At 38.3% G+C, this 11,091-nt stretch overlaps 1 protein-coding gene across 7 annotated transcripts in view; it reads right to left on the bottom strand.

The window, feature by feature from the left end:
* LOC101860963 (cysteine sulfinic acid decarboxylase) overlaps nt 1–10,480 on the bottom strand; it is a 30,470-nt gene extending 19,990 nt beyond the window's left edge. The window contains exons 1-6 of one of the 7 annotated variants that reach the window (XM_005093976.3): nt 10,190–10,480; nt 8,511–8,690; nt 5,729–5,883; nt 2,901–3,043; nt 2,053–2,146; nt 281–371 (exon numbers count right to left, since the gene is read on the bottom strand). In XM_005093976.3, coding sequence (XP_005094033.1) covers nt 281–371; nt 2,053–2,146; nt 2,901–3,043; nt 5,729–5,870 — 470 coding nt within the window. In that variant the 5' untranslated portion in view covers nt 5,871–5,883; nt 8,511–8,690; nt 10,190–10,480. Of the gene's footprint in view, nt 1–280; nt 372–2,052; nt 2,147–2,900; nt 3,044–5,728; nt 5,884–8,510; nt 8,691–8,718; nt 8,752–10,189 lie in introns of those variants that run through there. The other 6 variants (XM_005093977.3, XM_005093984.3, XM_005093981.3 and 3 more) reach the window with 6 other exon arrangements.
* Between the last annotated feature and the right edge of the window lie 611 nt (nt 10,481–11,091).

The raw sequence follows: 11,091 nt of genomic DNA, 5'->3' as shown, positions 1-11,091 counted from the left end.
AGAAGAAGAAGAAGAAGAAAAAGAAGAAGAAGAAGAAGAAGAAGAAGAAGAAGAACAACAACAACAACAACAACAACAACAACAAGAGATTGCATTTCTATAGCGTTCTATCCCATACAAATATAAGATACTGAAAGTTTGCTTGAGTACAAGACAACAATATAAACCATTGAATGCACAAGACAAATGGAAAACAAGGACAAAACAGAGATGCTGCAAAACAATAGGGCTACTTAGCAGAGGCAGTACATTGGAGAAGGAAACCAGAAATGTGTTTTACATGTTTGAGTTGAGAGACTCGGAAAGCCAGGAACCCGCCTGGGAGTAAGGGTCAAGGCCTCCGAACAGCTGGTTGTAGAAGTGTGGGTGGCCTGCAAAGACATTATATTTAATGTAACAGCAAAGTTATAAATAACGAATTGTTTTTTGTTTTAGTAAGAGTTTTACACTATTTACAGCACTTGCAAAACAATAAGGTCATATATGTGCCGAAGATTAGAAGTGTTACAAGAGAGTAACAAACACAAAAACTGAGTAGAGATAGTAATAATAATAATAATACTACTAATAATAAATAATTATAAATAACATTTGTATAGCGCATACTCCCGCTCAGCAGTAAGCTCTAAGTGCGTTACACTATATTATTACCCAAGCAGACCATATAGAACACAGATAACGACGATAGATGTTTGATAGGAAAGAAAGAGCACACCACACCAGAGCAAGAGAGACTGAACGGCTATATATATGTAACAGAAATGTTATAACGGGCTAACTGCACAGACATAATATGTAACAGCATTGTTATAGAAGACTAACTGCATAGATATATGTAACAGCAACGTTATAAAAAAAGATTAACTTCATAGACATATGTCGTAATAGAATTGTTATAAAGAATTTAACTGCACAGGCATAATCAGCAATGTAACAGCAATGTCATAAAAAAGACTGGAAAACTGGAAAACAAAAATGTTTTTTTAGGTAGATGTTATACCCCCCCCCCCCTCAATTCCACCCCTTTGACACAATTTACATGATTTAGGAGGCGGGCTTTTGACCCTGCCTATGTGGGCCAACATGGGCTGAGAGGTATACAACATCCCAGAAGAAAAACCAAGATACTCAATAAAAGAACTTGGGTCTCCTGAATGTAACAGCCTAGCGTCTTACTGCTACAACACATATGCCGGTTTCAATTTTGGAAAATGTAGGAAAAAACACTATACTCTTTGCCTATACCGTCAAATCAATATGAATAATTATGCAGCTGAATAAACAGCATTGCCTCCCGATATTCAAAGTCATTTAAATGTCTTAAATTTAGAATCTCATGTTGTGTTTCTCAAGGATTGTGATAGTGAGTTTTAAACTAAAGGAGCAAGCAAGACACGCAAAAGATCTAATTACGACTAACTTTTTAAACTCCTTTTTCTGGGAACTCTTAAAAGAAACTGAACACCTGATCTCAGTGATCTAGATAGAGCATAAATCTGGACGAGATCACAAATATATGAGGGAGCTTTGATATTGACACACTTGTGGAGTAACATTGCAATTTACAATTTTATCTGATGAAAGCAAGCCCAAAGACTGAATGTAAAGAAACTAAGAAGATATCTATAACAACAATCTAGGACACAGGAAAGCTTCTCTACTCTAATGAGAGTGACAAACTTCCCAGACTTCACACACAGAAAATACGCATAGAGATAGGACAAGGACTGGCATTCTGGCCTGACCTGATAAATATTACACAGAACGACATACACATAAGAATCAGAAACAGAAATTGTTTTTGTTTAATCAAGAGTTTTATGGCACTTGCAACACAATAACGTCATACAAGTGCCAAAGATTAGAGGTATTACAAAACAGTAACAAACACAAAAAAGGAGGCGAGATAGAAACTACGAATGTTTGATAGAAAAGAAGGAGCAAGCCACACCAGTACACCCACCAACCAGCAACGAAAAAGAAACACATGTGCACATAAAAACAGACATAGAACTGGCATCAAGGCCAGAGTTGACACAAAACCCCTCCCACCTGTCTTCACACTGTATTTGATAATGCTCTTCATCCCATCCAACAAAGTGTCATGACTCACAGGACCAGAGGAGATGTCAAGTGGCAGCAAATCCTGCACAAGAAAAAAACCCACACATGTTTCAGAAAAAAAAAGAAACTAAGTCTCTTTGAAATGAAAAGAAAAGGGAATTATAACTTTTAGTACCTCAAAGAGAAACTTTGACTTACATCGGTGCATAGAATAGATGCATGCAATTTGCCACTTTTTATACATACCAGCATTTCTACGGACTGATGGAAACTGAATTCAAGAAAATAATAGGCTTTATGAAAATCTAATCGGGGTCCTTCCATGGGAGAAACAAAATTGAAGGGCTCCAATTTTATCAGAGTACCGGGCGGTTCTGACATTAACTGATGACTGCACTCCAGCAACAGAGTAGAGACTGAAATATAGCTCTCCAAAGAATTTTTCCTGAGAAGGAAAGAGATACCAATGTTTTTGGAAAGAGAGGTACAACTACAAGGCCCTTTCAGCTCGGTAAATGTGCCTTCTAAAGTATCAGTTTTAAGGTGCTTACAACAAAAATAGATCATATAAGTGTGTAAGATTAGAGGTGTTACTAGAGAGAAACACGCACAGGAAAGAAGAAGGAGGATAAGAATGATAGATGTTTGAATGAAAAAAAGGAACAAACCATACCAGAGCACCCGCCAACCTCCCACCTTTAAGCCCTGGACCCATGAACCTCCATAAGACAATTCCTAAACCGACACCCCCATCAACTGAAGTACGACTTTGGTGTTCAAAAGAGTAGAAGTAGCACATGCTTAGAAAAGCGCTTGGAATCAAAGAATAAACTCACCATCAACTCTTGTGGATGTTGAAACTGCAAAACTGGAACAGAGCCATCAGTCCCTTTCTGCAAAACATCTTCTTTAATGAGTTTGTAGGCATCATCCAGAAACTTTGAGACCTCAGGATCACTAAATGACTTGAAAGGTTCCGCTGAAGAGAAAAGAAAGTTAGCAATATAAAGTAATGATTAGAATTTGAGGCTTCTAGCAAACTGTCAGACAGGTAACTCACACAGATTTACAATGAAGTATATATAGTCGCTTTTAAGTACAAGGGGGCTATTCCGAAAAATGCTGTTTTGAGAAAATCGAAGGTAAAGTTTTTGCCCTTTGTTCAGTAACTTTAAAAGAGAATGAGAGTTTTCTCTATAACCAAATATACACACCAATGAAACCAAACTTCTCCTAAAGGTAGGGCAATGCCCACTTTTGGTGTAGGTCAAGATTTCTGGAAACCCCCGGAATCTGGGTTAGCCCGCTTGTCCTTAAAAGTGACCATATACCCTCAGAGAAAAGTAACTGTTCACTGACTTCAGGCCTAATTTTGAAAAGGTTATAATTACGCTACATTAATAATCCTGGTAAATTATTTTAGCTTATTCAAAGACGAAACGACATAAGACTAGTTTTTGAACAAAACGTCAATTTATACACAAAAAACTCACGACAAGAAGTCCATCTCCCCAAAAATGCACAACATGATTTGAGGAAAATTGCATGTATTGCTTAAGAGCGTGATTTCAATAACGAGTATGCCCGCATTGTGCAGCAATAACAGCCTGGCATCTTCGTCTCATTCAGCTAATTATTCGTTGAATCTTGATTTGAGGCATGTTGGTCCCCTCTTCCTGCAAAGCTTGCACCAATTTTCATGAAGATTTCTTGATCGCTGCACAAGGCGGGCATATTTGTTATTGAAATCATGCTCTAAAGCAATACATCCAATTTTCCTAAGGATAGTTACTTTTTTCTGAGGGTATACATTTCAATTAAATATCATTATTCCTCCTTTCACTTGCATTGTACCCATTTAGGGCCAGGAAAACCAAGAAAAATACAATGAATGATTTCCAAAGGATACAACAATCTTCCCAGAATTGAGAATTGGAACTTTGAACTTTTCGCAGACGGGGCCTTGATTTGTTTAGTGTGGTCACCTTCTGTTGGTCAGCCCAATCATGACTTAGACAAACGAAAACATTCAATTCAGATGATCAGATTGGGTTGGGTCTAAACTGCACAACTGCAGGGAAATCAAGAAACACTGATCGTCACACTTAGGCAGGTCATGTGAAATCTGGCTGGAATAGCACAAGTACTCATGATTGACCATTACTAGTGTCATATCTAGCTCTACAGATATTACAGGTCTTGAAGAAGGAATTTTACTCCTGCATGAAAAATGAAACAAGAAATAGAAAAAGAAAGAAAGAAAAGAAAACTTGTATTTACCAATTTCCACAAGGAGATTTTTTTACTTTAATGATAATAATAAACAGTATTTGCATAGTGTATACTAGGGGCGAGCACGAGACGAGCCGAGTACCCGTTTCTCGCGAGAAACAGCCTTCCCGTCACTTCCTGAGCACTAAACTACTACTCGGTACCGAGACGTGATACTGCTCGTTGGCTTGACATAACGAGTAACAGTAACGAGAGTGAGAGAGTGAGAGGCGAGAAATGACAACGCAGACAGTGCCACCCATCAACGTGCCGTCCTGTGTGTGAAACTGAAAGGGAGGGGAGAGGGTGGCGAGACGAGGCAAGTGGGGAGTTGATCAGGGCCTAGGCATCGGTCTCCCTACCTTCCTTCACCGCCTGTGCAACAGGGCAAGCCTAGTTTCTAAGTTTAGATCCCCGCCACGATCGGTCTTCTCGCTAAACGAGTTGCTCGTTCTGTGGGGCGAGAAGAGAAATCTCGGCCACGGCCGGCCTTCTCGCTGAACGAGTGGCTCGAACTGCAGGGCGAGAAGAGAAATTGGTCACGAGACGAGAAGTATTGCTCGAGAAACGAGACGGGAAGTATTTCTCATTCCCGGGACCGGGACCGGTCTCGGCGGGAAGTAGGTCAGCTTCCTGGTCTTCTCGCTCGGGAAGGAAAAAGCGCTTCCCGCCCGTCTCTAGTGTATACCCCCTCTCAACAGCAAGCTCTATATGCGCTTTATACTATATTATTACTTTACAATGACAAAAGAGACAAAGAGTTAAAAATGTAACAACGCAAACTGAAAAGAAGGCCCAGAATTGCTCCATTGGTGCAGCGCAGCTCCCTCTTTATGAGTTAGGCTAAACATGCTTCACCCAAAGTACCCAACCACCCACATTACCCCTGCCTGAAAACCTTGACCATGACAATCTTTGACACTATTTGTCTTTGTGAATCTGAGCTCACCTATCGGGTTATCGCTCAACTTCTCTCAAAAGAAAAATCATGACAAGATTATAAGACTGTAGGCTAAGTAGGCTGACAGAACCATAGCATTCAACTTAGATTTACAATGTAATTTTCTACTCTCCTGGATGTAATTTCATCCAGCAGCAAGTATCTGTATATATATCTTTATTTTTGTCCATTGATTTACCTATTTTTTTTAGCAAAGTATAACTTATTTTATACAAAAGAAAAGGAAACTGAAAGATTAGATCTAATATTTTAAATTGAAATATATGTCGGATACTTTTTCAGAGTCTACACTGGAATACTTCAGACATAGAGACGTATCGTTTAGTCTAGCTGACGATTTGGCTCATCGTAGTGATGAGAAAAATCTTTTGGCAATCCTTTGGCTCATATAGTGAATGAGTTAAAGCACAAGAATTCATTTGACCCACTTACCAGCCATTGTTCTTTTGAAGCTGATCACCACGTTACGAAGAGAATGGTTGGCACCGAGTACATGTACAGCAGAATCAACACCTGGCAATGGTAAACGGGACGCAGTCGTTCTCAACAGACTGCGTGCAACATGAGAGAGCATCGCACAATGAAATCTGGAATGCATGACAAATTATTAATTACAAAAGATAAGAAACGATAGCGTTACTTAAATAACAATAGAAAAATATGCTGAACATGCAGAGTAAGAGGGACCAGAAAGGCGCTGTAGAGAGTGCATTCTGCTTAGCTTTCACGACCATGTTTGATTCTGAAAGACGCAATCGGAATTATTCAAATTCGGTGGTGTTGTGCTAGAAGTAATTTTTTCCCTCTATGAAGGAATAAAATCTAGTTGGCTCCAACTCAATTCATTCGACTGACACTGTGCATTTGGTAACATATGGAAACTGATACTGTATTGAAACATATTCTCTAGGGAAACAAATATAAACAGTGATATAATGCATCTTTCTCTTCCCCTTAATTCCGAGCTTACATCACATTTTCTATTATTATTCAAGTAATATTATCATTTCACAAAAACAAAACTGTAGAGATTGGCTATACGTTTTCTTTTCAGCAATCTTCCAGATTTGCATCATGTTTTATTCACATTTCCTGGATTTGAGAAACAAAACAAAGTAAGTGTGAGAAGGCCATTATAAATAGAGGCTGCGGTTGGGTAAGGTACCCAAATCCACCAAAAATATTTTATCTCCTCTATGTGTGGGAAATCGTAGCAGAATCAGGTGCTTATCACGTTTTTTGGAGAGTAAAAATCAATTTTTTCCAGCTGTTTGGGCGATCTTATAGAAGTGTAAGGTTTTAGCACAAAAAAACCTCCATCCATTAAAACGAACAACATTTTAGTATTTTTAGAGTGAATTTGTAACCAAATTTAGGCGGCCATTTTATAGCTAGCTATTTTCACTAGTAACAAACGTTACTCCTGCCAATTTCTTGACTACTATTCTAGTTAGATCAATATTTTGCCCATCAAGTTCAAGAACAATAAAGCATGTCCAATTCCACCACGCTGTGACACATATAATAATAGCATGCAGATCTGGAAGACTGCTACTTTCTTGAAATTGTAAAAACTAGTTTTTAATTAAGTGCTTCAGGAATATTTTTCTTCTGTGTCCATAATATTAATTTTAGGTACTTCATCCAAAATCGATAGCCTATATATGTGAAGCAGCAAGGTTGAATCAGGGGCTCGTCAAAATAATATAATTCAAGGAAATCAACATTTTTCTGGCCGTTGGGCAATTTTTTTCACATTTTTAAATTGTTCAGTACCTTCTATGTACATCCAAGAACACATTTTTGTGTGTATTTTATTGAAAGCATTGATCAAAGGCACAGAAAAAGTAAATTTGCAGTTTCCAAGGGCACTCAAGCTTCGGAAGTCATCAAAATTTGGTGGTAATATTTTCGCCAATTTTGGCAAATTTTTACTTTCACTCCCTCACTCAGATTCACTGCTTGGGAGGTCGAACTGTAGTATATATATTACGACAAATCACATAGCCGCTCTTGCAAATATCAATTATTTTCAAGAAAATTTCAAGCCTAACTGTAAAACATTAAATTTATGGCTTAAAACATGGGGTATGTCCCCCTGTGAGCCCCCCCCCCCCCCCCTCCCCTGATTGGTCCAATGCCCGGAAATGAAATGCAATAAGGCTTACAAGTGTGATATAGTTTGATTAAAAACCATTAAATAATTTTTTAAAACTATCAATTTGTGACAGAAATAAAGTTGATATTCTCGTGTTCAACATTACAATATCAATATAATAGAAAATGGACACCTAGTTATAGTTAACGTGAGACGGGAGGCAAAGTAAAATTAAATACCCTGATTTTACCTCTGACAGTAGGCAAACTCCCACTCCTCCTTCGCAAATCTTTATTTCTATTCAAGATAGATGGGTGATGCAAAACAAGTATGAACAAGCTTTAAATTATTTTAAAATTTAAGGGGTAATCTTTAGGAAAGGTTCAAACCTACTTATATTTTTCGGCGCTGTTTTACTGATTTTTAGGGTGCGGAGAACTATTTTGGGGATCTTTGTCAAGATAACAGATAACAACTGAAAACAACAAATAACAACTGCAAAATAACAACAAACATCAACACAAACATCCTAATTTAGTTTTTTTCCTGATAAATAGTTACTTTCGATTTTACTTTCGATTTGAATGTAAACCAAAAACAAGGGATGCAACTCTGATCATCGCTAAAGTATAATATTCTACTGGTAGTTGCTCAGAGTTGTGCACGTAAAGTAGGGGCCTGGTTGACGACGTGAATATTGATTTTTTTACGCTGGAATCAAAGCATTTTCGTGTTATATCAGTTGTTATTTGCTGTTACCAGTTGTTATTTGTTGTTATCGGTTGTTATTTGTTGTAATCAGTTGTTATTTGTTGTTTTTCTAAAAAAATATAAATACCGGCGATAACAACAAATAACAACTGAGCCGGTATTTCACTTTGTTGAGATTACAACAAATAACAACTGATAACAACAAACTATGTATACTATGTGACTTTGTTCCCGGTTACCGGGTCTACACTCCCTTCTCAGAATGCTTGGGAAAATAAATTTGACCTCTATTTCTCCGAACAGATTCAGTTCTCATGTGACGAAATGACCGGTTACCTCTCCGTGCATGATTGGAGTTACCGATACAGTTAGTACAGAAACAGATAATCAATGCAATGCACCCACCTTTCACTTTGCTTGCCATAGTGATTGTCTAGTCTACAGCAGGGAAGGCCGGCAGAGGTCAAATCAGTGAAGCATTCTCAATTGTGAACACAAAGTGACTTTGTCAAAGAACAGGCAGTTCCTAACACGTTACAATCACAGTTTCAGCAGTTACGACAATTATGTCCCATCTTAATTAAGCTGACGAACGAATAGGACTTTTACTCACCTCTATTCTCACCCGGAGTGAGAATAGTGCAGGCGAGTCTTGTGGCTATTCTCACCCGGTGCGCGTTCACCAAATTTTGCGTTCACCCTAAACCACATAATTCTACACTGTGATAACAGAAAAATTGTAGAATTCTGTGCCGTGAACAAATGTTCCATTACAACTGTAGCCTACTAAAAGCGTACAATTTTGTCTGTGGGCAGTGGAGAGAGAGATAGAAAGAGAGAGAGGAGTAGCGCGAGAATATCCGGGCAAAACAAAATGGCGACCCGCGTAGTTCGGCTCGATTCGAAAAGTTAAATAGCCGTAGCATCTTTGTAGACAACCAAATTAATTTACTTAATTTTGTGTTTTGACATAATTTTTTAACTTTGTTTTGGTCAATTTGATCGTCCACACCGATAGACAGTATTCAGAAAGAGACAGAGAGAGAGAGAGAGAGAGAAGAGGGGAGGAGTTGATCTTGCGAGAACTTCCGGGCGGGTGAGAATAGCCACTTTCAGCCTTTACTTTTGGCCACCTCTATTCTCACCCGGGATGAGAATAGTGCAGGCTAGTCTTTTGGCTATTCTCATCCGGTGCGCGTTCACTGTTGTAGCCTAGATCTAGGAAAACAAATTTTGCGTTCACCCTAAACCACAGAATTCTACACTGTGATAACAGAAAAATTGTAGAATTCCGTGCCGTGAACAAACGTTCCATTACAACTGTAGCCTACTAAAAGCGTACAATTTTGTATGTGGGCAGTGGAGAGAGAGAGAGAGAGAGAGAGAAAGAGACAGAGAGAGGAGTAGCGTGAGAACTTCCGGTCAAAACAAAATGGCGACCCGCGTAGTTCTGCTCGATTCGAAAAGTTAAATAGCCGTAGCATCTTTGTAGACAACCAAATTAATTTACTTTTGTGTTTTAACATCAGTTTTTAACTTTGTTTTGGTCAATTTGATCGTCCACACCGATAGACTGTATTCAGAAAGAGACAGAGAGAGAGAGAGAGAGAGGGGAGGAGTAGATCTTGCGAGAACTTCCGGGCAAAACAAAATGGCGACCCGCGTAGTTCGGCTCGATTCGAACAGTGAAATAGCCATAGCATCTTTGAAGACGATCAAATTAGCTTACTTTTGTGCTATAACGTAATTTTTTCTTGGCTTTTATCAATTTGATCATCCACACCGATAGACAGTATTCCAAAATGAGGAAAAGCAGGTCTTGTTTCGCACCGGGTGAGAATAGCCTACGCTGGCAAGTCTCACCCGGGGTGAGAGGTAGATCGTTTTTCTATTCTCACCCCGGATGAGAATAGCCACTTCCTTTACTTTTAGAGACGAGTAATAGAGTTGGGGGCTGGCGCCAGTTGCAACTAGCCTTGATCATCATCACTGATGATGCATTTTGATTTCGACCTACTTTTAACTTTTAGAGTAGATCTAGATTCTAGATCTAGAATCTAGATTGTAGATCTAAATCTAGGCACCTGTTTAGACCTTCGAAATCACAGCTCCAAGATCCAGTTCCAGCAAAGTCAAAGAGCAATCCCAACGGAAATAGACCTTAAATTTATGTCAAGCACACTTGGAAATGGGAGTCTTCTTTTATTCTTTAATCAAATTTGCTGGAAGAAATCGTAAGAAAATCCTGCTCGTATTTCTTGAGGGAAGTAGGAAGCCTGTCTTCTTGTAATATATTTTGTCTAACTCTTACTGCTTTCGGACTCCGAACTGCTTTACCCACGAAGTCTAGTGTCTAGCTCAACACTTTCAGTTCACTTCCAACAGCTGACGCCAACAGTATAAAACAATGCAAAAATCAACATAATTAAATCTAGTCGTCAATATCAAAGATCGTACAATATATTTATCAATAATATCTACACTTTTGACTGTGTCTAACGAGAGTTAGGAAAGTGTCAATTTCTGTCACATCGTTCTTTATTCCCTGGATTTGAAGCTGTAGAAAGTTTTACAACTCAAGATGTTTGTCTAATTTTGGTTTTTATCAGGCAAGTTTTATTACAAGAGAGGCCATCGGACATTATAATAAGATAAGATAAGATAAGATAAGATAGTACTTTATTATCCCAGAGGGAACTTTTCCTTGGCTATAGAGGACCGTAAAAACACATACAGGTATACATAAAAAAAATTTAAATCATATAATATATTACTCTCATTAAAATTCAATATGAAAGGAGAAGTAAAGCTGACAAAATGTACATATCAAATGCATCATTCAACCACATGCGGGAATTTAAATACTAGATCTTTGGAGTTATATACAGATACATACTCTAAGAGTAACACACATCTATGCTCATTCTGACAAAAGCCTTATGCTAGATGGTAAAAAACATCTTTTATATCTTTCTTTCCTTGTTTT

Source organism: Aplysia californica, unplaced genomic scaffold (assembly GCF_000002075.1).
Source record: "Aplysia californica isolate F4 #8 unplaced genomic scaffold, AplCal3.0 scaffold00073, whole genome shotgun sequence".
NCBI lineage: Eukaryota > Metazoa > Mollusca > Gastropoda > Aplysiida > Aplysiidae > Aplysia > Aplysia californica.
Note: the sequence above shows the minus strand (reverse complement) of the source record. Positions and strands in the feature narration are given on the sequence as shown.